At 37.4% G+C, this 22,476-nt stretch overlaps 3 protein-coding genes across 5 annotated transcripts in view; 1 reads left to right on the forward strand and 2 right to left on the reverse strand.

Moving 5' to 3' along the window:
* Positions 1–5,834, reverse strand: part of zbtb20 (zinc finger and BTB domain containing 20) — a 135,162-nt gene extending 129,328 nt beyond the window's left edge. The window contains exon 1 of one of the 2 annotated variants that reach the window (XM_073950857.1): positions 5,616–5,757. The gene's annotated coding sequence lies outside the window, so the exon portion shown is untranslated. 2 annotated transcript variants of the gene reach the window in all.
* A 1,777-nt stretch (positions 5,835–7,611) lies between these two features.
* Positions 7,612–11,630, forward strand: tex55 (testis expressed 55). Its single transcript, XM_073951660.1, has 3 exons — positions 7,612–7,980; positions 8,251–8,313; positions 9,276–11,630. The coding sequence occupies exons 1-3, from the start codon at positions 7,855–7,857 to the stop codon at positions 9,330–9,332; spliced, it is 246 nt and encodes an 81-aa protein (XP_073807761.1). The 5' UTR covers positions 7,612–7,854; the 3' UTR covers positions 9,333–11,630.
* Positions 11,631–12,862: 1,232 nt separating this feature from the next.
* The window catches only part of arhgap31 (Rho GTPase activating protein 31), a 54,756-nt gene continuing 45,142 nt past the window's right edge, over positions 12,863–22,476 (reverse strand). For both annotated transcript variants that reach the window (XM_009301997.4, XM_005165631.5), the window contains exon 12: positions 12,863–18,785. In XM_009301997.4, the coding sequence (XP_009300272.1) occupies positions 16,611–18,785 (2,175 nt within the window). In that variant the 3' untranslated portion in view covers positions 12,863–16,610. The remainder of the gene's footprint in view (positions 18,786–22,476) is intronic.

The following is a 22,476-nucleotide window of genomic DNA, read 5'->3' on the forward strand; positions in this document are numbered from 1 at the left end:
AAAATTTTAACTTAACCCAATATGTTACCCCAACTCTGAGTCAAATAAAGACAAATTCATTATTGGGTTAATTTCATTCATTCATTCATTTTCTTGTCGGCTTTGTCCCTTTATTAATTCGGGGTCGCCACAGCGGAATGAACCGCAAACTTATCCAGCAAGTTTTTACGCAGCAGATGCCCTTCCAGCCGCAACCCATCTCTGGGAAATGGGTTAATTTTTTTTTTAATTCAATTCAATTTACATTTTATGAGCAAATCTCACGTTGCGTTTATTTACTTATTTTATTAAATTCAATTTACATTTTTAACTCAACCCAATATTTTACCCCAACTCCGAGTCAAATATGGACAAATCCAGCATTGGGTTCATTTTTTTATTAAAATAAATTCTATTTACATTTTTAACTCAACCCAATATGTTACCCCAAATAGGGACACAACCAACGTTCGGTTCATTTTTCAATTAAATTTAATTTAAATTTTTAACTCAACCCAATACGTCCATATTTGACCTAGTATTGGGTTGAGACAACCCAGCATTTTTTTTAGAATGTATATATATATATATTCGCAGCTTGTTTCAGATATGATTGTGGCCTGAGGGGTGAAGCTCCAGAAGGAGCCCCCTGGTTGGTTGAGTGTTGAAGCACAAGTGATTGGCTAATCTCAAATGTATACTTTGCATTCATGAGTGAGTGATGATCTACATCTCTCTGCTCACAGACATGCTTGTATGTAAACTGATCAATCTCCAGAGCATTGAAAGCAAAAAACAAAAACTCTATCTGGTTTTCTTCAACCTCAGATCATGTCAGTTTTAAGTAAAATGTCAATTTTACTTGAAATTGTCAGGTTACTTCAATGCATTTAGCATAATAAGACATTTCCATGACAGCAGCCCTAAAGTAAAATGACTCCTCCTACTGGTTAGGCCCAGAAACATCAGAAAAAAAAAGAAAGAATTCATGTCATGCATGTTTGCTTAATTAAAACACCAGAATCAACATCATGTCAAAATAATTCAGGATATCATTTTGAAACGGTCAATTCTTTGCTCAAAGATTTCCTCAAATTATATAAAGGCTTTAAGAAGATTCCAAGCAATCAAATGAAATATACTGTAACATGATCATTATGAGCAATATCATACCACGTGTCAGGCTGAAATGTGTTGCAATTATATCATGAAGAAAGCAAAGCCAAAAGGCCAAATGCCTGTATTACACAAAACGCTATCCCCTCCCCTCTTAGTACTGTCACCTACTGTTAATACACAAGAATGGGTATTTGGAAACGTGTGCGAGCTGAGCAGCAAGCAAGTTAAACAGAAAAGAAAAAGAAATATGTTTCAGTTCCTGAGAGTGTGTGCCTGAATTAACAGTGTATCAGCATTCGCCCCAGCGCTGTATGTTGTTCAACACTCATATGATATCCATCTATTTATATGTGCATATATATAGGTTCATGATGTATATCTGCCATCAGATCTGCATCAGGGTAATGTGGTTGATCTCTGTGTGTTTAGCTCGGTTTTATTCGTTCATTCCCCCGCCTGCCCAAATAGAAATCTGATACATGGAAATATATGCAAATTATATAAATTACCAAGTTCATATTTGGATTTTGCATATGTAAAATACATGTCGAATGCAACATTTATTTCTCCTATGGATGATATCTAATATATTTGAACTTATATGTAATTTGAAAACAACTATGTGTATAAACAGTCATTTTTTTTGCAATTTACAGACATTTAAGTTGCATATATATGACAATCCAAATATGAATTAGAAGGTCATGTTTGTAATTTGCATATACATATCGTACTTATATATAGCTTTCGGACTTCTTGGAAACACACACCATGTGCTGTACTGAAATAAACTGTATTGTCTGATCCTAAGTTGATCTGACTCCCACCCTGACATTTAATTACATTAATGCATGCCACCATCTAAACAGGGAAGATGATATTCCTATAATCTGACTTAGTTAGTTCTGAACTGTACAGTAAACAACGCAATCAAGTCTCATTTTTGGGGTATAATAAGAACGACCCTTCCTATCATCTGACAAAGCCATTGTAATTCTCTACAACTGCAATTGTTTAATAGTAATTCGACTTTCTTTCGATAATCAATTGCAAGCCAACTGACAAACTCTTTAGGAGTCTTTGGCTGTGGCATGTGAGTATTACGTTTGAAGCACTAAGAGGGTTTGATGTCTCCAAAATAAACAGCGCACAATGCCTCCTTTTGATCTACGAATCTCAATATTCCTAAGATCGAGATTTATTTGTTGTTTTTGCTCACATTTAATCGTTTTCATCTTACCAAAAATAGACAAAAGAATGTTTAACGATTTTTAAAAAAAACTTTACTCCACATTAAAAATAGGAATATGAATTCGATTATGTGACTGAAGTCCATAGGTCTCAATCGTCTATCATCTATCACACCCAAAATAAATAAATACATAAGTACTGTATTATAAATAAATGATTATCCGCAGGAATTAAAGCACGTTGCTGCATCATTAAACATTCAAAGGTCATTAAGCATAAATGTAAAAAGTGCTTCAAAGCACATACGATGACCATGCGCTCTTATTTTGCTGTTATAATTTCAACTCAATGAGGTGATCATTGTAAGCAACAATCAATATGGATTTCAAATGAGTAAACACAATACACACATTAATGCTTAAAAGACTCTTTGTTAATGTATATAAGTTATCAACAATACTCATTCAATGCATTGCTTAAGGGTTTAAGTCACTCAAGAATCAAATTTATAATATTAAAACTCATTAAAATGCTAAAACACACAAGTTTATTTTTTTAAACACAAATGTGTCACATATTTCTAAGCAAAGCCATAGTTATGTTTAACTACAGTGTAATAACACTCAAAAAGCATTCAGGAGACACACAGGATTATAAATATCTTGGCTAAAGCAACTGTTAGGACTCCTAACATGTTTAGGCTACTTCTGTTTACAATACATGCGATTCACATTTACAATAAAGTTTATTTTCGGTTTTGTTGTTGTATAACGTGCTCCTATTCACGCAGAGCTACAGCAACTTAAAGCTGACAGACGAACAGCCTACACACAGCCAAGGCCCTCCTTTCCTATCGAATACCGTCCAAAACAGCCATAAAACTACACACGTTTTTAATTGATACAGTTGAAGACGTATTTCCACTTCATTAAGCAGGTGCACAATAATAAAAAAACACCATGAAAAAGTAGAAGCGGAGCAGTCTAGCACGTGCTGAAGGGCTTAATTCATAAACTAATACAGGCCTTATAACACGGATTTTTATTCAAAGTGATCTTTAATAAAAAACTAGTTTGTCATGGATATGGAAAGAGTTAAATTACTCGACGAAGTCCTGCCTGCAGATGCAGGAAAGCTTTTACAAAAGAGTTAGGCTATATGAAAAGAAGGTCGGTACCAGAGCAAAAAATAATTAAATAAATAAAGTGCCAAAAGATACAGTTTCAGATATATATTTGCAATAATATTACAAGCACAAAGAACAACTAAGTATTCCTCAAACATTTCCAACGATTAATAATAAGATAAAATACTTAGGCTTTACTTAATGTATGCATTATCCTCTCATAGCCACATAAGATGTAAAGACATACATATTTAGGTTATATGTGAAACGTAGAATGATTGAAACAAGACATAAAAAGTGTTTGACAGGCACTCATAATTATAATTCAAAATATATTAATGTACCGCAAAGCAAAACGGGGTTAATAGACCAGAGGTCATGATTTCTCCTAAACCCTACTGTATAATGTATTTATATTCAATAAAATACTTTGCTTTTAATCAATATGTCTAAACTTTAAAAAATCATTAACGTTAAATTAAATCTTATTCGACTGTTATATAGCCAAGGTGCGTTGTTATATATATACATAAATAAGTAAAAGGGTCAAACTTCCAAGGCCGCACTGCCAAAAATGTAAGACTGTCGGTGCGTAAATTATTAAAAAAAAAATAAAAACTGAGTGCGAACAAACTCACACTTTGTTAAATAAAAATGAGACTGTTAAAATGTGTTTATCCCGTTAAAAGCAAGCTTTCCCTCAATTCAGTTCACACGAAAACACTCAAATAATCAAAGTAGCCAACATCGGATAGAATCTCCCCACATTAAATGACAAGCTTTTCATGTCATTTGCTATAAATAAACAGCTTATATAAGACAGACATTTTATAATACTGCGTCGGGAAACAGAGGGCATATGATAAATTAATGAAAAATGTGTCTGGGCTGCTTTTTCCACTACGGGCCAATGCCATGGCTCCATACCCGCCGTCTCCTACCACACAGAGATAACAATACAATGAGAGCTGTGATCGGACGGCCGCTAAAAGGCCCCGTTGCCTCCAAAAAAACTGAAGACGAGCTCCAATGTGTTTTGCCATATGAAGTTTTTTGGTGTTAAAATGGCCGAGAGATTTATTGTTTGCGTAGCCTCCAAACGCGTGCGTTATAGGCAACAAGCTGGCACTTCACAACACGGAGTCAAAAAGAGGTCATTCAGTAAGTACAAGCATTAGAATCCAGAACAGATGGGCATTTATGTTTTGTGACTGAAACTAAATTTCGCTTTCTTCGCATAGTCGGAGCGAGCACTAAAAAATTCGGTCACTTAGCAAGCCTGCGTATCCTAATTTAATAATGCCAAATAACGGACATGGTAAAGCGCCAGATACACTCCCTACAAAACTCCGCAGCTTTAGTATAACTACAATTCAAGCTGGCTTTTAATACATCCACTGAAAAACAGCAACATTCATAACAATTCTGCTTATGTCTGAGATAGCCCGAGTCCAGAGGCTAGCGCGCAAATCTACAGGGGTCAATAAAATATTAGCAATAGCCCGGAAAATACTGGGATTCCGGATAAGCGGCGGAAATGTTTAAATCATCACTTGTATCTCGAGTTAAACAAAATACTTCGCATTCTGGAGCCCATTGGAGATACTTGACACTTAACACACGTTCAAAGCGGTGTTATTCTATCAAATATTTTGGTCGTATGTAGGGAAGTCCCTAGCGGCTCTGCTTTTCGTGTCATGGTTCAGTGTTGTTACGGTTAACTTGGCGTAAATATTAAAACGCACTGCAAACGAACACAACCCATAAGAAGTACATACAAAGTCTTCACATCCCGACAACAGCTTGAACTAGTATAAAATGAGTGACCGAGCGAGGAATTACATGGTCATTCCACCTGAGACGTCACTCCAAACAAGCATTTAGATAATTGTTTTGCTGTGTTTCACAATTTAGACAAGCACTAGATGTTCAGGGAAAACTTCAGAATGGAGATCCTGGGGATTCTTTCGCAAGTAAATGTAATTTCACTAGCAAGTTTGCTTTTTCCTCTTTAAAGCTGGTTCACTTATAAAACACTGCTGAACAATGAGTAAAGTCTTGCGACTGAGCTATTACTTTAAGCTCGAGCTTAAGTTTTTCCCGGCTCATATCAAGGGAATGACTGCTATTACTCTTATAAATAGCCTAACATAAATAGTATAAGTACCCTCCCCCTCCCTTCCCTCTCCCTATTTCTTACCTGCTGCTTTAAGGGTCTTTCTTCTCCAGTGGCTACAGCGCTTCACAGCTTCCCCGGTTTTCCCCAGGCAAGGACTGAGTTTATTAATATTGTCCCTTACTTTGTTTCATTTCTCACTTCCATCTTCTTTCATCTCATCAATAAACACACGCTGCAGCCTACCTTCGGAGAGGACATCACGCAGCTCGCTCGTGCCCTCCCATTTTTTCACTATTCGTCGAAGATTTTGGGCAGCCACGCCTTTCTGCTGGCGATTGGAACAGAATGGACTTTCTTGAAGCACGTAGGTTGTGATATAAATCGTTCAACATGACTTTACCCCAATCGGTGAGCCGCACGCCCTCCCTTCCGCGCGGCGAGGAACGCTGAAACTGGCTCCATTGTGGCTCTGAAAGTGAAACTATTCTTGCCTTGTCGCGATTGTTGTGCTTGAACCAGCATGGACACTACGCATCCTCAGTTTCCTAACTGTACAAGTGCACCGCTGAGTGTGTCGAAGGTCCCCCTTTGGAGGAGTTTCTGCTTTCACCCCCTTGATTCCTGAGCGTGGTCAAGTGCATACATTAGCACGAATTAAACGTTATTTGGTCAAACAAGCGCGAATTAAACTCCGGGAAATCCATGTCCCATCCACGACCAAAAGGCCAGTCATCCGAGAATCCCGCATGTTGATCATTTATAGATAGCCTACTTTAGATTGGTTAGGGAGGATGTCAATAAATTTCTCCAAATTATATCCGCGCCCACATTGGATGATGACGCTGCCCGTCAGATTTGGGGACCAACAAGCTAGATTGCTCGCCGCCCGTTGGCTTTTACTTTCTACGCATTTCTATTTTCTCATTTATTTATTTTTTAACGTCCCTAGCTGACCTCAAGGAAACGTAAGGAGAGTTGCTGACGGCACTGCTGGCCAATCAGATCGTGTAAAGTGACACCGAAGTTTTTTGTTCACCAATACGTTCACAGAGCCGTTGTGACGGACTCAAAATAATGCAATAGTGGTTCACGAGTCCCCAGCTACACTGAGCAGTGCCCCCTCCTCCCGACTCCCCCCAGTCTAGACAATGACAGGTGTGTGTGTGCGCGCGCGCTCGTCTGTAGTCTAGACGAGGAATAATCAACCTTCAAGCCCAAGTGATTTTTTTTCAGGCGTTTATATATATATATATATATATATATATATATATATATATATATATATATATATATATATATATATATATATATATATATATTCATACACACACACACTACAATTTGAAAATGAACTAGTAATCGTGCAAACGTGTCTCAGAGATATGAATGAACAGAGTAATTTACATATATCTCGAATATGACGATGTCTGGCAGCGTTATAATTATAATTTACGACGTCCCGGCAGGAACCTTTGATGGCAAATATCAAAGAGACATGTTTACATAGAACAAGCCAATTCGTGGGTATCTGTTCTGTATATTACTATGATAAAGGAGCGGTTCGACCTTGGCACACGTAAATATTTCGTCACATGTAACAATCCCTCTCCTCCATAATATCATCCCGCTTAGTATGAGGTTTCCGGTCCGCTTGCGCGCTTTTCTTGATATGGAGGTCCCCCTTTCGGTTGTAAACATGAACAGCAGCGTTTCACCGAGAGGTTCACCGGGGGACACGCACACCGTCTGCCCTACATAAAATGCACCCATTGTAGGCCGAGGTGTCAGCTGAGGACGACTTGCAACCTAGAAACAGCAGTTTGGCCCCTCCTTCTCTTTGTCAGGCGCATTGTAAACGTTAGCCCGAAGTCTTCTGAGGTACTTTCTCCAAAAATAGCGCATAAAACTGGCATTAACAGCAGAAATGACATTTCGTCCGCATGACTGTAGTTTTGTTCTCTCCGAATAACCGTTTTCTAGACCCCCCACGAATCTTTATCAAAGGCGCTGTCCCGGGAAACTATGCCCAATGACATCATCCAAGCCTTTTGTATACAGTTGCTAAGGGTTACAGGGTGACATTTCAAAAACAATCCCCTGCTGTAGATACATTCGATATACTCGGTCCCGGTTGTGTACTAACGTTAAACGGACTAAACACAAACTTTAGTCTTTATTTTAAAACAGAGGTATTTCTACTTGATATTAGAGAGCGAACTGTTTGAGTACATTAGCAATAATGCTTCGCGGAAGCACACTTCGCAACTTACTTTTTGAGTATATCGTATGCTAAAGAAGACTTTAGCGTAAACTTTGTGAGATGGCAGACTTTGATACATCAGAAAAAGTGCTTATCACCGAAAGTGCGGACACCGTTCGTACTACGGACCCTTATGAACGCTCTGTTGACTATATGGAGACTCATAATATCCTTCAAATATTTCAGGTGAGAAAGAACAAAGCTGCTGCTACTCATATATTTTCTTACGAAGAAAATGGTAGACAGTGAAGAACTGCTTTGCACAAAATGGCGAAGGAGCACTAATAGAAGTTCCTAAAAATGTAGCTGCGTTAAACTATTGAAGTGTTTCACTTTATTTTAATAAACGTGTTCACGCATTAAAATTATAAATGTAAGAAAGGAGGTGATTGACTACAAATGTCATTTTAAAAGTACAAAACTGAATTATATTTTCACTCATTTGTGCTATTTCAGGATATCACAGAGAAACTGGTTTTTGATAGACCAGACGATCCTCTTCAGTTCATGTTAGAGCAGGTATTTTGTTTTGTATTTCAAATTTCCACTGTATGCTAGTGATCTATTTATAACTACAGTATATGAGCAATTCCAGCATTATAGTTGTGACATTATCAGTAAAAACCTAAATCATAAATACACAGAGAAAGTATTAAATTGAAACATCTGTTTTTATTTTCCAAAATAACCAACCACAGAGTTATGGGATTAGAAAAATATCAATCTGTAAACATATTTCATATTTTAAATGAGGAAAATAAAGATGCAATATGGATGTGACCAAAAATATGTAAGTTTACATATAACATATAATATAATACATATAATAATACATATAATAATACATATAACATATAATAAATAAAAATATATAATATACTTTGTATAAATTCTGTGAATTAAACTGCACTACCCAAAAGAAATAATGCTAATCAAAAGGATAAGAGTTGGCTCACTATAGAACAAAAAAAAACATTGATTTTATATATATATATATATATATATATATATATATATATATATATATATATATATATATATATATATATATATATATATATATATATATATATATATATTTTGCATCTATGAGGGTAAAGCTTGATAATGGTTGTGACATCTCTCCGTTATGGATGTGACAGATGTGAAACTGCCACTTGTGAGACCTTAAATCAAATATAATTGTTTGAAAACATTGACAGAGAAATTTTTAAGTATTTTACAGTAGTCAAATACAAGCCTACACACACACAAAAAAAAGAAAGGGTTTCACTATTTTGGTAAAAAACTTATTATTATTATTATAATTTTTTTATGGCATGGTTGACATTTGGAATTGCTTTAATACTTAATTGTTTCTGATGCCTGTGTTTATATTTGTGAATGATATGACTTGATAAATATGCAGTCTGATTTATTAGTGAAATTATTGGAGTTAGCTGTAAACCATTCTTATAACTGACTTTATAAAACTTTTGCAGGTACAAATGAAGATCAAAATCCGTGACGAGTCGAGCAGTACGTTTGTCAAAACATAAAGAACTCTTAAAGCAAAGCAACAATGCAAAGAATCGACTCTTAAGTTTGTACTTTTATTTATATATTTCTTGAAACGAGGTGTATTGGTTGCTGCAAGTCATTCAGTGACTCTACATTGTTGTTGTTTCCAAGCAACTGTTTTTTTTTTTTAATGTATCATGTTTCGCCACAATTTTTAGAAGATACTGTTTGCATTTATTTTCAGCAGTCAAACAGTGCTGAATTCTTCATAATGCTGTTTGTGTCTAAATATCTCACCAGGATATACTCAAGTGGCTAGCTAGATTTTAGAAATGTATAAAAATTAAATAAAGAAGTAATTACAGACAGGCTTTCTCTGTATTTCCGAGACACAGAATGAATCGATTTGCAGGCGTTATCACTCACTCTTATTGTTTTATGAAATAAACATGTTTTGTAAGACAAAGCAACAACTATATTTTGCGTTTTGCAAGTGTTTTCCATAAAAATGTCCACCTGGACAAAAGTAGCTGGCTTTTGCTCTGCACTCAGATGTCCATGAAGGATTTTGGCTGCATGAGTAAAGGAAGTCTTTGTTTATAATAGGCTCTTCTTACAGTGCATTTCTATAGTAATCTACATTTACTTTGGTGTTTCAAGACTGCTTTATCACATGCAGTCACTTCATTTAGAAATAAATATGTCCACAATATGTTTACAAATACTACTTGTTTAGTGTGTGGTGTTTGTTTATAGCTGTGTAGTACAATGTTACTAGTTTAGTGTGTGTGTGTGTGTGTGTTTATATGTTTTAGTATACGAGCAATTCCAGCGTTATGAATGTGACATTTGCAGTAAAAACTCAATTCACAAAAAAAGTATATGTTAAAAGTTACGGGATCAGAAAAATATCAATCTGTAAACATGCGTTATGGATGTGACAAAAAAAGTCTGTGAGTTTACAGTATACAACACACTTTGTAGAAATTCTGTTTATTAAACTGCACAACCCAAAAGAAACAATAATTTTCAAAAGGATAAGTGTTGTCTCTTTATAAAACAAAAATTATGGTTTTATTTTATTTAATATTTTCACATTTGTGAGGAAAAAGTGTTGTTATGGATGTGACATCTCTCCGTTATGGATGTGACAGATGTGAAATTGCCACTTGTGTGACTTTGGTAAATCAAATATAATAGTTTGAAAAATCTGACAGATGCAATTTTGAGTATTTCTAAAGTGCTGTAAAATACTTGCTTACCCAAATAAACCCAGAAAATGTAACTGTATTTTGGTGAAAATGTTTTTTTTTTCATGGCAAGGTTGACATTTGCATGGAATTGCTCATTCTTTAATTATGACTGTTTGGTGTCAAATGTTTTTTTAAACAGTGAACTTATGAACATAGTGTATACAGATGTTTATACTAGGGTTGTGTAATTAATCAAAATTGCATCGCAATTGCAAGAGACTGCGATATGAAATTTATCTGTATTATTTTATTTCCCCTACCCAGAGCAAATGCATGACTGGTGTCTGTGTGTGATAGTCTTACGCCAAATGAGCGATGAGCGTCTTGCTAAAGTCAACTGAAAGTATTGCTAGTGACGCTCGATCTAGTAGCAAGCAACAGCAAAGTACAATTTCAGAGGTCTTTCAGCCATGTTAGTTTTCTTAGTGTTCTGTATTTTTATAATTATTTATTTATTTTGTTTGTGTAATAAGCCTCACTATCTCCCTAATTTGAGTTCAAATAGTTTACAGAAAGGTAATTTTATTTGTGTTTACTGTTTGCTATAGAGAAAAATTAGTGTTTCATTTATGAATATTTAAAAATAAATGTTTAAGTTAATATCTTTTTAGTACTAATTAGTTTTTTTACTAACACTTGCTGCATTTTAGCAGTATGAAGTTATGATAGAGATTATTAAGCTGAAGCTTGACTACAAAATGAAATCACAAATCAAATCAAGATCGCAATATCTGTCTAAAAAAAATAAAAATCGCAATTAGATATTTTCCCCAAATTGCACAACCTTTGTTTATACTTACCTTTTAATTAGAATATGTTGGTTTCTGTCAAAGGGGCGGAGCTTCGGCTTTAAAAGGCAGCCCCAAACTCAAATTCAGGGTCAGTTAACCTGGCGAGCGAGCTACTGTGGTGTCGTGAGCAATTTGTGATCTGTCTGTGTATAATAGAGGGGTTGTACATAAGGTATATCGTAGCTGTGTCTGCTGTTTATTTATTCTTTTATTTTTGGTTAATTTGTTACTTTGCTGGGTTATTTTAGTTTTCACTGCCGTACACTGTAAATAAACCAATCATTCTGCACGTTACATCAGCGAGTAGTGCCATCATTTTTTTACAACGTTTTCTCACTTTACCATACATCGAGAACTGAATACAAGCCTTCTGGTTTGTCAACACAGGTGTGTGTGTGTGTGTGTGTGTGTGTATATATATATATATATATATATATATATATATATATATATATATATATATATATATATATATATATATATATATATATATTGTGTATAGAGTTAGGGTTAGAAATTACAAATGTTACCTCTTTCCAACAGGGAAAACCACCAATAATCAAAAATGCTTGGTTTTGTATTTTTTAACTTTGATAAAAGGTAAAAAAAAAAAAAATAAATCCAGTCCACAATTACTTTTTATATTGAAAATATGTAATTTTGTGTGTTGTTTTGACCAAATCAGTGACATCATTTATGAATTTGGCAATTAAAGAAGTAAAAAACTATAATTTTATAAACAATTTAGTAGTTTTAAACAGCACTAAGGTTGATTAACAGATTTATGCAAAAAAAAAAAGTGAAATTTTTTTTTTATCTGATGCATTTTTACAGCAGTTTAATTAAGTGGAGGTTTTCATCCTCAACTTAACAAAAGGGTAGTCAATTTGCCCAGAGTGTATTGTTTATAAAAAAAATCTAAATATGTTTTTTTTCTCAAAAAATGTATCAAAATTAAATTTGTCACCACAAATCATTCCAAATTGAGACACAAAATCACCCCCGAGTGGATGAAAACATCCCCAACCGTACATAAGGGTTAAATTAAGCCATTTAATTCTCTCAAAATGGTAGTGTAATTTACACATTTGACAGACAATAATTTACGGCAACTTATTTTAGGTAAATGTAAATTTTGTAGTCTAACTGAAGTGTTTCAGACACATCGGAGAAAGCTGCAGATGATCGTCTATTTAAAATACTTTGCATTGCCTCCAACTACAGGAAATACAAATACTATTTAAATGCTATTTCTACTATTCAAATATAATGATTAGTAAAGCTTGTCGTGTGTTTCTGCCGTGCCAATTTCTATAGGGAGACATTATCACATTGGAGGCAATTCTTTAAGCATTTTTGCAGGCATTCTGAAACATCTTTTGTTTGAAAAAAGATTATACTTGACTCAAGTGACACTTGAACTTACCCCATGTACCAATAATATATCAAATACATCACAAAAATGATGCTAATATGGCAATAACACTGTTATTAAACAACATAACGTCATTTGAAACGCTTAAAGGTTTGTCACAGTGTACACGTTACATGTGCAGTACTTTTTTTATTTAGTTAAGAATGGAATACATACAATAAATCCAATTTGAGTGAATACAAAAACATATTACAAGGTTAGTGTTTTTGATTACCATAACTGACAGCTTCATTATCTTTCATCCTTGTCCTTGTCTTTAAAATACATTGTCGAAATGTCTTTGCCTTACGTTTTACACAGAACACTGATGTTTTTATGATCTCTCTTTAAAAACTGAATACATCATTTTGGATAGCATTTAGTAATCAACAGTTACATTACAGTAGCTTTATCTACTAAAGAAGAGAGAATGCAACTTGAGACCATGTTTGAATTATTCAAGAGCACTGACCTTTAAACTGTCGAATCACTGGACTTTACTCTTAATTATTGATTTTTTTTGACTTTATAATAGACTTGGGAGAACAGTTTTGCATTGCTTGACAAAACAAGACGCTATGGAATAATAAATAAACATTAGTTTTTTGGAATTACTCAATTTTTGGGCTATTTTAAAAGCTTTGGCCTGCACACCTACTGCAATTTCCTCATGTAGATTTGTACATAACTTATAAATGCTATTGCAAACATTATATGTTCCAATCAGGACACAAAGACCACAAATTCTACAGAAAGGCAATGGAGGAGTCAGTTTAAATCGAGATGTGCCTGTACAGTCTGTATTTACATATACAGTTTCCCATAGGTTTCAGTTTTTTCTTGGAAAGATATAAACAATATCCGATATAAATCTAACAGCAGTAGCAGCAGAATTTTACACAAAGCTTAATACTTTTGTAATATCAGGATTAAAGAGATAGTTCACCCAAAAATTGCTCACCCAGGCCCGGATTGGCTAATCGGGAGGACCGGGAGAATTCCCGGTGGGCCGGTCTGTTTTTTGGCCGCGAGGGCCAGTGTCCCTAGCTCCAGAATCTGTTGCTCTCAGCAGTCACACTTTTTAAAAATAATTTATTTATTTACTTGACCACAGCCTTCTTATTCATTATTTTACCGCAGCTGTGCTCTTTTTATCTATTTTCTTGTAGCCTCATGAACAATATACGTAGATAAGATAGATATGAGTAGATAAGTCACCTCTCCATGTATAACTGTTGTGGTATAGTGGTTAGCACGCCATTCCGGGTTCGGTCCTCATCTGAGTAACATTTTTTTTTTCATTTTTATTGTTAAGACATAATACTGTAAGGGTTATGGAACGTTTGAAGTTCTAAAACAGCTGTTTTCTCAAAAAAAGACGTGATAGTGTAATTAGTAACTGAGTTGGAAATGTCCTTATTTTAATATAGTCAGTGGTGAACTGAGGTGGGCCGGTCTAAGGCTTGAAACTCCAGGGCTGAAAAAGAGTCCCACTCCGGCCCTGTGCTCACCCATTACTTGTTTCGAATCTCTATGAGGTTTCTTCTGTTGAACACAAAGGAGAAGTGGAAAGATCATTGGAAACCTTTAACCATTCACTTCTATAGCAGTGGTCCTCAACCACCAGGCTGTGGACAGGTACCGGTCGGTGGATCAATTAGTACCAGGCCGCACGAGAAATCATTAATTATTTCCTTTTTATTTATTATGTGAGTCTGAACAATCTTTTATTTTTTATATTATGAAAAATGACCAGATTCTCTTGCTTACGTCTCAGTCACCTGAGCGGCCAAATTTAACCCACGAGCAGCAAAATGAGTAAGAAACTAACGTCTTTGGAAGGTTTCTTTGCTAAGGGGAAAAGACCCAGTAAAGGACCCACGAACTGCCAAGGAATGGATGCACAACTCATTTGTCAATAAATCAGGTGAATCCAGCATGACTGTGCGAGAAGATAAAATGCTGGAGATTGCAAATGACGGCGGCATTTTAGGCCTTTTAGGAGTCGTTCCCAAATCGCGTATTTCTAGAGTTTGCACAAGTAAGTTGTTTCCAATGGGGCTGTGCACGCAAGCAGCGTGACATGCTTGCGCCTTTCAGACGCACCCAGTAAATAAATTCCGCGAGCGCACCGCGAGTCACGTGACAATAACTGACCGATAAGCTTTAGCTTATATGGAATATACACATTTCACTAGACCAATTATCCCAGACAAACACAGAACACCCGAACATTTATTTTATCTTTGCCATGATGAAAGTAAATAATATTTGACAAGATATTTTTAAGACACTTTTATACAGCTTAAAGTGACATTTAAAGGCTTAACTAGGTTAATTAGGTTAACTAGGCAGGTTAGGGTAATTAGGCAAGTTATTGTATAATGATAGTTTGTTCTGTAGACTATCGAAAAATGACAGCTTAAAGGGGCTAATAATTTTGACCTTAAATGGATTTTTACAAAATTAAAAACTGGTTTTATTCTAGCTAAAAAAACAAGACTTTCTCCAGAAGAAAAAAAATATTATCAGAAATACAGTAAAAATTTCCTTGCTCTATTAAACATCATTTGGGAAATATTTAAAAACGAAGAAAAAAATTCAAAGGGGGGCTAATAATTCTGACTCACCTCAATGAATACAGCCAATATATTTTGGTGCATTTAAGCCTTTAAATGCATTTAAACATTTAAAGTTTTATTAAACAGTTATATCCCTTAAATTAAGAGTTTGTCACTGAAGTGCTTTAGGAATATAAAGATCTTATCTTTAAATTAATACAAGTTATTGCCAACAGATTTTCAACTAAACTTTATATGTTTTAAAGTTGTCTTGATTATTCCTGTTAATTAAAATAGCATTTACTATTTTCTCCAACATATTAATTTGCTTTAGTTTTATTGGTGAATCCAGCATGGCTGTGCAAGAAGATCAACTGCTGGAGATCGCAAATGACGGCTGCCTTTTAGGGGTCGTTCCTATATCGCGTATTTCTAGAGTTTGCACAAGTTAGTTGTTTCTAATGGAGGTGTGCATGCAAGCGGCGTGACATGCTCGCGCCTTCCAGACGCACCTAGTGAATAAATTCCGCGAGCGCACCGCGAGTCACGTGACAGTAACTGACCGATAAGCTTTAGCTTATATGGAATATACACAATTCGGTAGACCAATTATCCCAGACAAACACAGAACACCCGAACACTGCAGTGCTTTGTATTTTTTTCCATAAATAAAACTTGTGTCAGCGCTGCAGCAATGTTGTGTCAGCTTCTCATTTTCCTAGCAACCTACAAAACCCATAAAACCAAACCCCCCAGCCCCTGCCCCAACGGTCCATGGTATAATTGTCACACATTGACACGGTCCGTGGTGATAGAAAGGTTGAGGACCACTGTTCTATAGTATTTGTTTTGTATGTTTTGGAACCACTTGAGGGCGAGTAAACATTCATTTTCCTTCGGCCCTTATTTTTCATGGAAAACCACAGTGGAACGAACCACCAATTGGACTTTGTTCACCAATTTTAGTATATCCAATTCACTTATAGCGCATTTCTTTAGACTGTCTTTAGACCTACGCAAACATGGGGAGAACATGCAAACTACACATAGAAATGCCAACTGGCCCAGCTTGAGAGGCAATCAGCAACCTTCTTGCTGTGAGGCAACAGTGCTAATCACTGAGCCACAGTGTAGCTGGCGAGTAAACGGTGAGTAAACACAGTTTTGAGAGAACTATCCCTTTAACGGCACCTTGATTTCCGAGCATCACGCCATGTGTTCTAGAGTATACCGACACTCGGTCACATTTGATAAGATATTTACTAGTCATCACTATTGATGACAGGTCAGTCTTATCTCACTCTATCTGCCTGTTACTTCTGTTGTCGAATATCATAGACCTCCTTTGTGGCTGATAGAAGCAGCTAGTCGAGGTCTCAAGCCTTTGTCCACTCTTTGGCAAGGTCATTTTATTCCGCAAGGTTACCCCTTCAGTAGTTTTGAGGTTTTCAGCTAGTTCGTTTGCATAGGCATCAAACGGTGATGTTTCAGCTTTAATGGGGGATAAAGCTTGCTTATTATCATCTCCTACTGAAGGGTAGTCCATGATAGGAAATGGTGGGCTGAACAAGATGAGACTTTGAGGTCTTGGACGATTTCTGAAAGATGATCTCTGAAGAAGCGATGAGCGCTCTGGTCTGGGACGGTCCATAAACGTGTCACCATTTGCAGAACGTTTTCTTCTCAACACCGGGAGATCTGGAATGGATGTTGGCTTGTAATTCTCATTGCACGTCGCACTATTCATGGACTTGTGTCTTTGAATGCCTGATGGAGGTTCAGTGCTTTGCCGGTCTTCCCTGCAGACTTTCTGAAGGGGAAATAAAGAACTTGCTTTTCCCAACTTGCTTTTGGTGGGTTTCTTCTCAGGTGTGCTTTTGTTGACCTGATCAGTGCTCTTCTCAGCGTTTTTCCTTTCAGGTAGAGTATGAGGTATGTGGCTGTATTGAATTTTTGGGGGAATAACAGGAACGGCTTTCGCTTGGCAGGTTTTGATCATGAACGCAGTACGGACTGATGATACGCTGACTGGCGCGGAGTTACGTCGCATTGGTGCTTTGGGCCCACTCAGGAATAGCTCCAATTCTAGAGACGAACTACCATCCTTGGCTTCAGGTGTCATCCATTGTTTTCCACTTTTCAGATACTGGCTATTTGAGATGTCTCTGAAACCTTGATGTCCTAAATCGAGATTTAGAGAGCATGGCCTGAGTTTGGGTTTACCGCTTCCTTGACTCTTCTCCATAATGCAGAACTCATGGGATGTTTGCCTGTGAAATCTCTGAGAGCGTTTCTGCTTCGCTTTGCTCATGTTTTGCATTCCAGTAGTCTCCTCTGGATCGTTGAACGTCTTCAGTTGTTTAACCTGTGGAATCTCCAGTTTGATGTCATCTTTGGCTCCTTCAAACTTGAACTTATCCCTGTCAAAATGCGCCGTTATCTGCGCAAAACAAGCTACATCTGTGTCTGCGTTTTTCTTTCCTGTTGGGAAGTCAGAGTTTCCGAGTTCTGCCGTCACAGCAGCTTCGGTTTGAGTTGGTGCAATTTCATCAAGCGCAGCTGGTTCTTTAGCTTCAGGATTCCTGCTGTTGGGTAACTCATCTGCGTTTGGTTTATCCAGAACTTGGCAGTGAACTTTCTGACATGGCAAAATTTCTCTTTGTGTGGGAAACAGATCCTCAAGCTTTGGAGAGTGAAGAGGGCTGGTGACCCACTGCTGGGCAGAACACAAATCCTCCCATGGTTCAACCTGATCCAAATTACTCCCGCAAGCATCCACATCATCTTGGATTTCCAACGTCAAATGCTTTTCATTCAAACAAGTCGAGAGCCTTTCCAAATTTCCCTTAATTCTGCCTGCTAAGTCCAGTTTTCTGGGCTCATCACTAACTTTCTTATTTTCCTTCTCACAAATGTCACTTGTTCTTAATGACTCCTCATCAGTATGAAGATCCAATTTTACAGAGACACTTGTGTTATCTTTCGAGTCACTTTTAGAAGTGCCGTCTTTTTCACAAAGATCAATTTTGGGTTCCTCTTCAATGCACGGTTCTGCGTCTTGGAGAATATCTGTTTCCTTTAGATGGAGAAACGGGGAAAGCTGTAGACTGGTTGTTATAATGTTCCGTGCCTTGTGTTCCGTCCTGTCAGAATCACTATCCAAGTAATTCCAGTCACCGTCACATGACAGCAATCTTTCAGGCATATGCTTCATGACAGAATTAAAGGTAGTAGCACCAGGATGATCGAACATTACGTTTTTGGTGAGGTCTATAAACAGTCCCTTTGATGAAACTGTGTTTGAGGGCAAACTACTTCGCCGTGCTTGAGCACTAAGCTTGAGGTTGCCCTGATTTCCATTTATCTTGGTGATGCAGGGTTTTACTCCGTCATTTGGCATATTTGTTGTTTTCACCTCAGTGATGGAAACCTTGTCATGCATCCCAGATGAAGGCACCTTGTCGATTAATTCCTGTCAAACACAAAAAAAAAAGGTGAAAATTAAAGACATTTGTCGCAGTACTATTTCTGATGCCACAATTGTCTAAAGCAGGGGTCTCAAACTCGCGGCCCACGGGCCATTTGCGGCCCTCAGTGCAATATTTTGTGGCCCGCGCCGACCGCTGTACACTGACAGAATCAGCGGAGCGGGGAGCTATCCGTACACAGCGGTCACTGGCATTCCCCGCCCGCCGTGTAAACTAAGGGGCGGGGATGCCGGTGACGTCACCACGCACCCCGCCCCTTCGTTAGACGCTGTGACGGGCGGGAAGTGTTTAGGAGGGAACTCGCGCCGGCCAGAACCAAGATAAGCTGTTCCCGCCCCTGCCTGCCACTTAGCTACCTATCTGCAGCCTGCCACCTACCTAGCTACAGCCTGCATCTTATATATATTATAGGTAGATACAGACTGGTACAGACTGATGTGACTGGAGTGGGGTGGGGGTGTTTTATTTATACATATATACGCCTTTTTTAGGTGAGGGAATTGAAGTTTGGAGTGAGTTCCCCCACTTTTTTCCCTAGGACTTCAATAAGTCAAAGTACAGGTCAAGACTTAATGATGATCATCTTCAAGCCATACTGAGGGTCTCAACTGCTTCCGCTCTAAAGCCAAATGTGGTTCAGATTTGTGAGAAGAAGCGCTGTCAAGTCTCTGGCAGCAAGAAGTAGGCAAAAGATGCCATGTTCAGTAGAACTGTTCATAATCTTCACTCAATGTTCTATTAATGTTCAGGACACTTCATGTTCAGAAGAAATAATTAAAACTGTTAATAATGACATTTGATCCCTTATGCGGCCCAGCCTCACCCAGACTTTGCCTTCTGCGGCCCCCAGGTAAATTGAGTTTGAGACCCCTGGTCTAAAGGCTGATTTATACTTCTGTGCGCTGTTTCAATAGCTCTTCTGAAATGCTAGCTGGCAGTAGGTTTTTATGTTCCTCTGTGTCGAGTTTCTTCACTGGCGTTTTGTTTTTCCGGAATGCAGCCTTAATGTACAAGTGGCTAAAACTTGCTCGTTCAGAGGCGGAAACCGGCGGACGTGCAACAATTTTAATCATAAGGTAAACACAAAGCAACAAGTTTCCATCTAGAGCTACTTCACGGGACTCAACACTAAACATTCGCTCCAACAGGTTAGCACTGGTTGCAGCTACCAAGCCAACCAATCACAGAGCTTGCACTACAAGTCGTTGTGACGTAGTAACGTTTTTTGAGAGATCGTTGGCATCAGCCACAGCAAGGGGTATGCGATCGTGCGAAGGCTGTCCCAGAGCATACGCACCACTTGATGTAGAAGTATAAATTACACTTAAGGCTACATTTACATGACAAATCAGCACAATCTCATGACAATTTGTAACTTTTTGATTTTGTGGCTAATTATTGTGAATTCATACGATCTCATTCGTACAATTTTGTATGATTTGCTTATTCCCCAGTGAGGGTTGGGTGTAGTGATGGGTTTGGGTGCCATGCCTCCTTTTAAAAATCGTACATTTTCGTATGACTGAACTCGTACACATTCGTATGAATTAGCCACTAAATTGACAAAACGTAAAATTCTTACATTACCTCTTGAGATAAGGCTGGACAAATATGTAGACAAAACCAAAGAAGTTTATATCTTAAATTTGTAAAGTTTCAAGGTTACATTCAATTTTCAAAATGATAAGCATCTTACACAACCATGAAAATGACAAAAAAAAAAAAAACGCTGTTGTACTACATATGCCAGACCTTTACTTGGCACTGTCAGCTTGTTAGTAAAGAGCACCTGTAGGAAAGTGATGATTTGAAGTTGTCGGCTTTTGTCAAAGACTGTATTCCAGTTCAATTGTTCATGCCCTTCCCTCGCTAACTTCCCTCCATCTCGTTCCCTCAGATGTACATCATTGATTACATTACTCTAGTGTCCACTACTGTCGGAGCATCTGAATAGGTCTAAATAAAATGCCCTTAACCACAGGTGTCAAACTCAGTTCCTGAAGGTCTGCAGCTCTGTACAGTTAAGTTCCAACCCGAATTAAACACACCTGATCAAACTAATTGAGTTCTTCAGGCTTATTTTAAACCTTCATGTAAGTGTGTTGAAGCATAGTTGGAACTAAACTGTGCAGGGCTGCGGCCCTCGAGGAACTGAAGTTTGACACCTCTGCTCTAAACCCTTGAGCATTTGAGAACTACACTGTTGTGACGTCACATCTGGGACACATAGATTCTAGAGTGGACATATAAAGCTGATTCGCTCCCTCTGTCAAAATTAAGTTATGGAGGAAATGTTCATGTAAACTTCCCTTGTTCACTTGATGAAGTGGAACATACTTGGGCATTCATCCTGAGAAAACAACGAAAGGGAATTTTACAAGTGCGTTTCTGAAATTGTCTCAGCTGTTGGTTGTAATGTAAAGTAAACTTGCACTACGCTTATGAAGTGCATGACAACCTCATTGTCAAAGACTCGTTTCAGGTGTTTACTCGGACACGACAACAGATGCGTTTTAAAAAACGTCCACTTTTTAAACCAGTGTATTTTCAATCACAATTACACTGTTGCTGTGTAACCGAGCAGGCAAAACGAATGAAACGTTTTCAGTTTTTAGCTGAAAATGTCATGTAAAGACAGTGTAAAGACCCTCAACACTGTAAAAAACGCTGAGTTCCACTAAGTTCCTTCATGTTATCCTAACTCAAATCCATTAATTAAATGTATTGTTTTTACAAATTTAAGTAGATTAAACATGAAGCAATTAAGTTGTCACAAAAAAAGTCAAGATGAGACTGATTCAGCTAATTTTAAATAAGTTGTTTGAACAATCAGGAAAAATTATGTTTTGAGGGAAGAACGTGGCTTAAAGAGATGGTTCATCCATAAATGACTTACTTAACGTTTTAAACCTACAGTACCTGACGAAAGTCTTGTTGTCTATCCCAGTTGTAAGAGCAACAAAAAATAACTTGACTAGATTCTAGTTCAGGGGTCACCAATCCTGTTCCTGGAGGGCCGGTGTCCCTGCAGGGTTTAGCTCTAACTTGCCTCAACACACCTGCCTGGATGTTTTAAGTATACCAAGTAAGAGCTTGATTAGCTTGTTCAGGTGTGTTTGATTAGGGTTGGAGGTAAAATCTGCAGGACACCGGCCCTCCAGGAACAAGTTTGGTGACCACTGTTCTAGTTGATCATTTGGAAAAGTGGCAGAAGGTAGATTTTTTTTTGACGAATCATCTGTTGAGCTGCATCTCATTCATCACTAATTCTACAGAAGACCTACTGGAACCCGCATGGACCCAATATTCTCATAGAAATCAGTCAAGTTTGGTGAAGAGGAAATCATGGTTTGGGGATACATTCAGTATGGAAGAGTGTGAGAGATCTGCAGAGTGGATGGCAATATCAACAGCCTGAGGTATCAAGACATTTGTGCTGCCCATTACATTACAAACCACGGGAGAGGGCAAATTCTTCAGCAGGATAGCGCTCCTGCTCATACTTCAGCCTCCACATCATTGTTTCTGCAAGCAAAGAAGGTCAACGTGCTCCAGGATTGGCCAGCCCAGTTACCAGGTATGAACATTATTGAGCATGTCTGGGGTAAAACGGAGAAGGTGTTGAAGATGAATCCAAAGAACCTTGATAAACTCCGGGAGTCCTGCAAAAACGCT

This window comes from Danio rerio, chromosome 5, assembly GCF_049306965.1.
Source record: "Danio rerio strain Tuebingen ecotype United States chromosome 5, GRCz12tu, whole genome shotgun sequence".
Taxonomy (NCBI): domain Eukaryota; kingdom Metazoa; phylum Chordata; class Actinopteri; order Cypriniformes; family Danionidae; genus Danio; species Danio rerio.

Excerpts from the sequence above, each read along its gene's own strand:
- tex55 (XM_073951660.1), top strand. The coding sequence starts at position 7,855 with ATGGCAGACTTTGATACATCAGAAAAAGTGCTTATCACCGAAAGTGCG. Across the intron at positions 7,981-8,250 it reads ATATCCTTCAAATATTTCAG|GATATCACAGAGAAACTGGT; the intron begins GTGAGAAAGAAC and ends GTGCTATTTCAG. Across the intron at positions 8,314-9,275 it reads TTCAGTTCATGTTAGAGCAG|GTACAAATGAAGATCAAAAT; the intron begins GTATTTTGTTTT and ends AAACTTTTGCAG.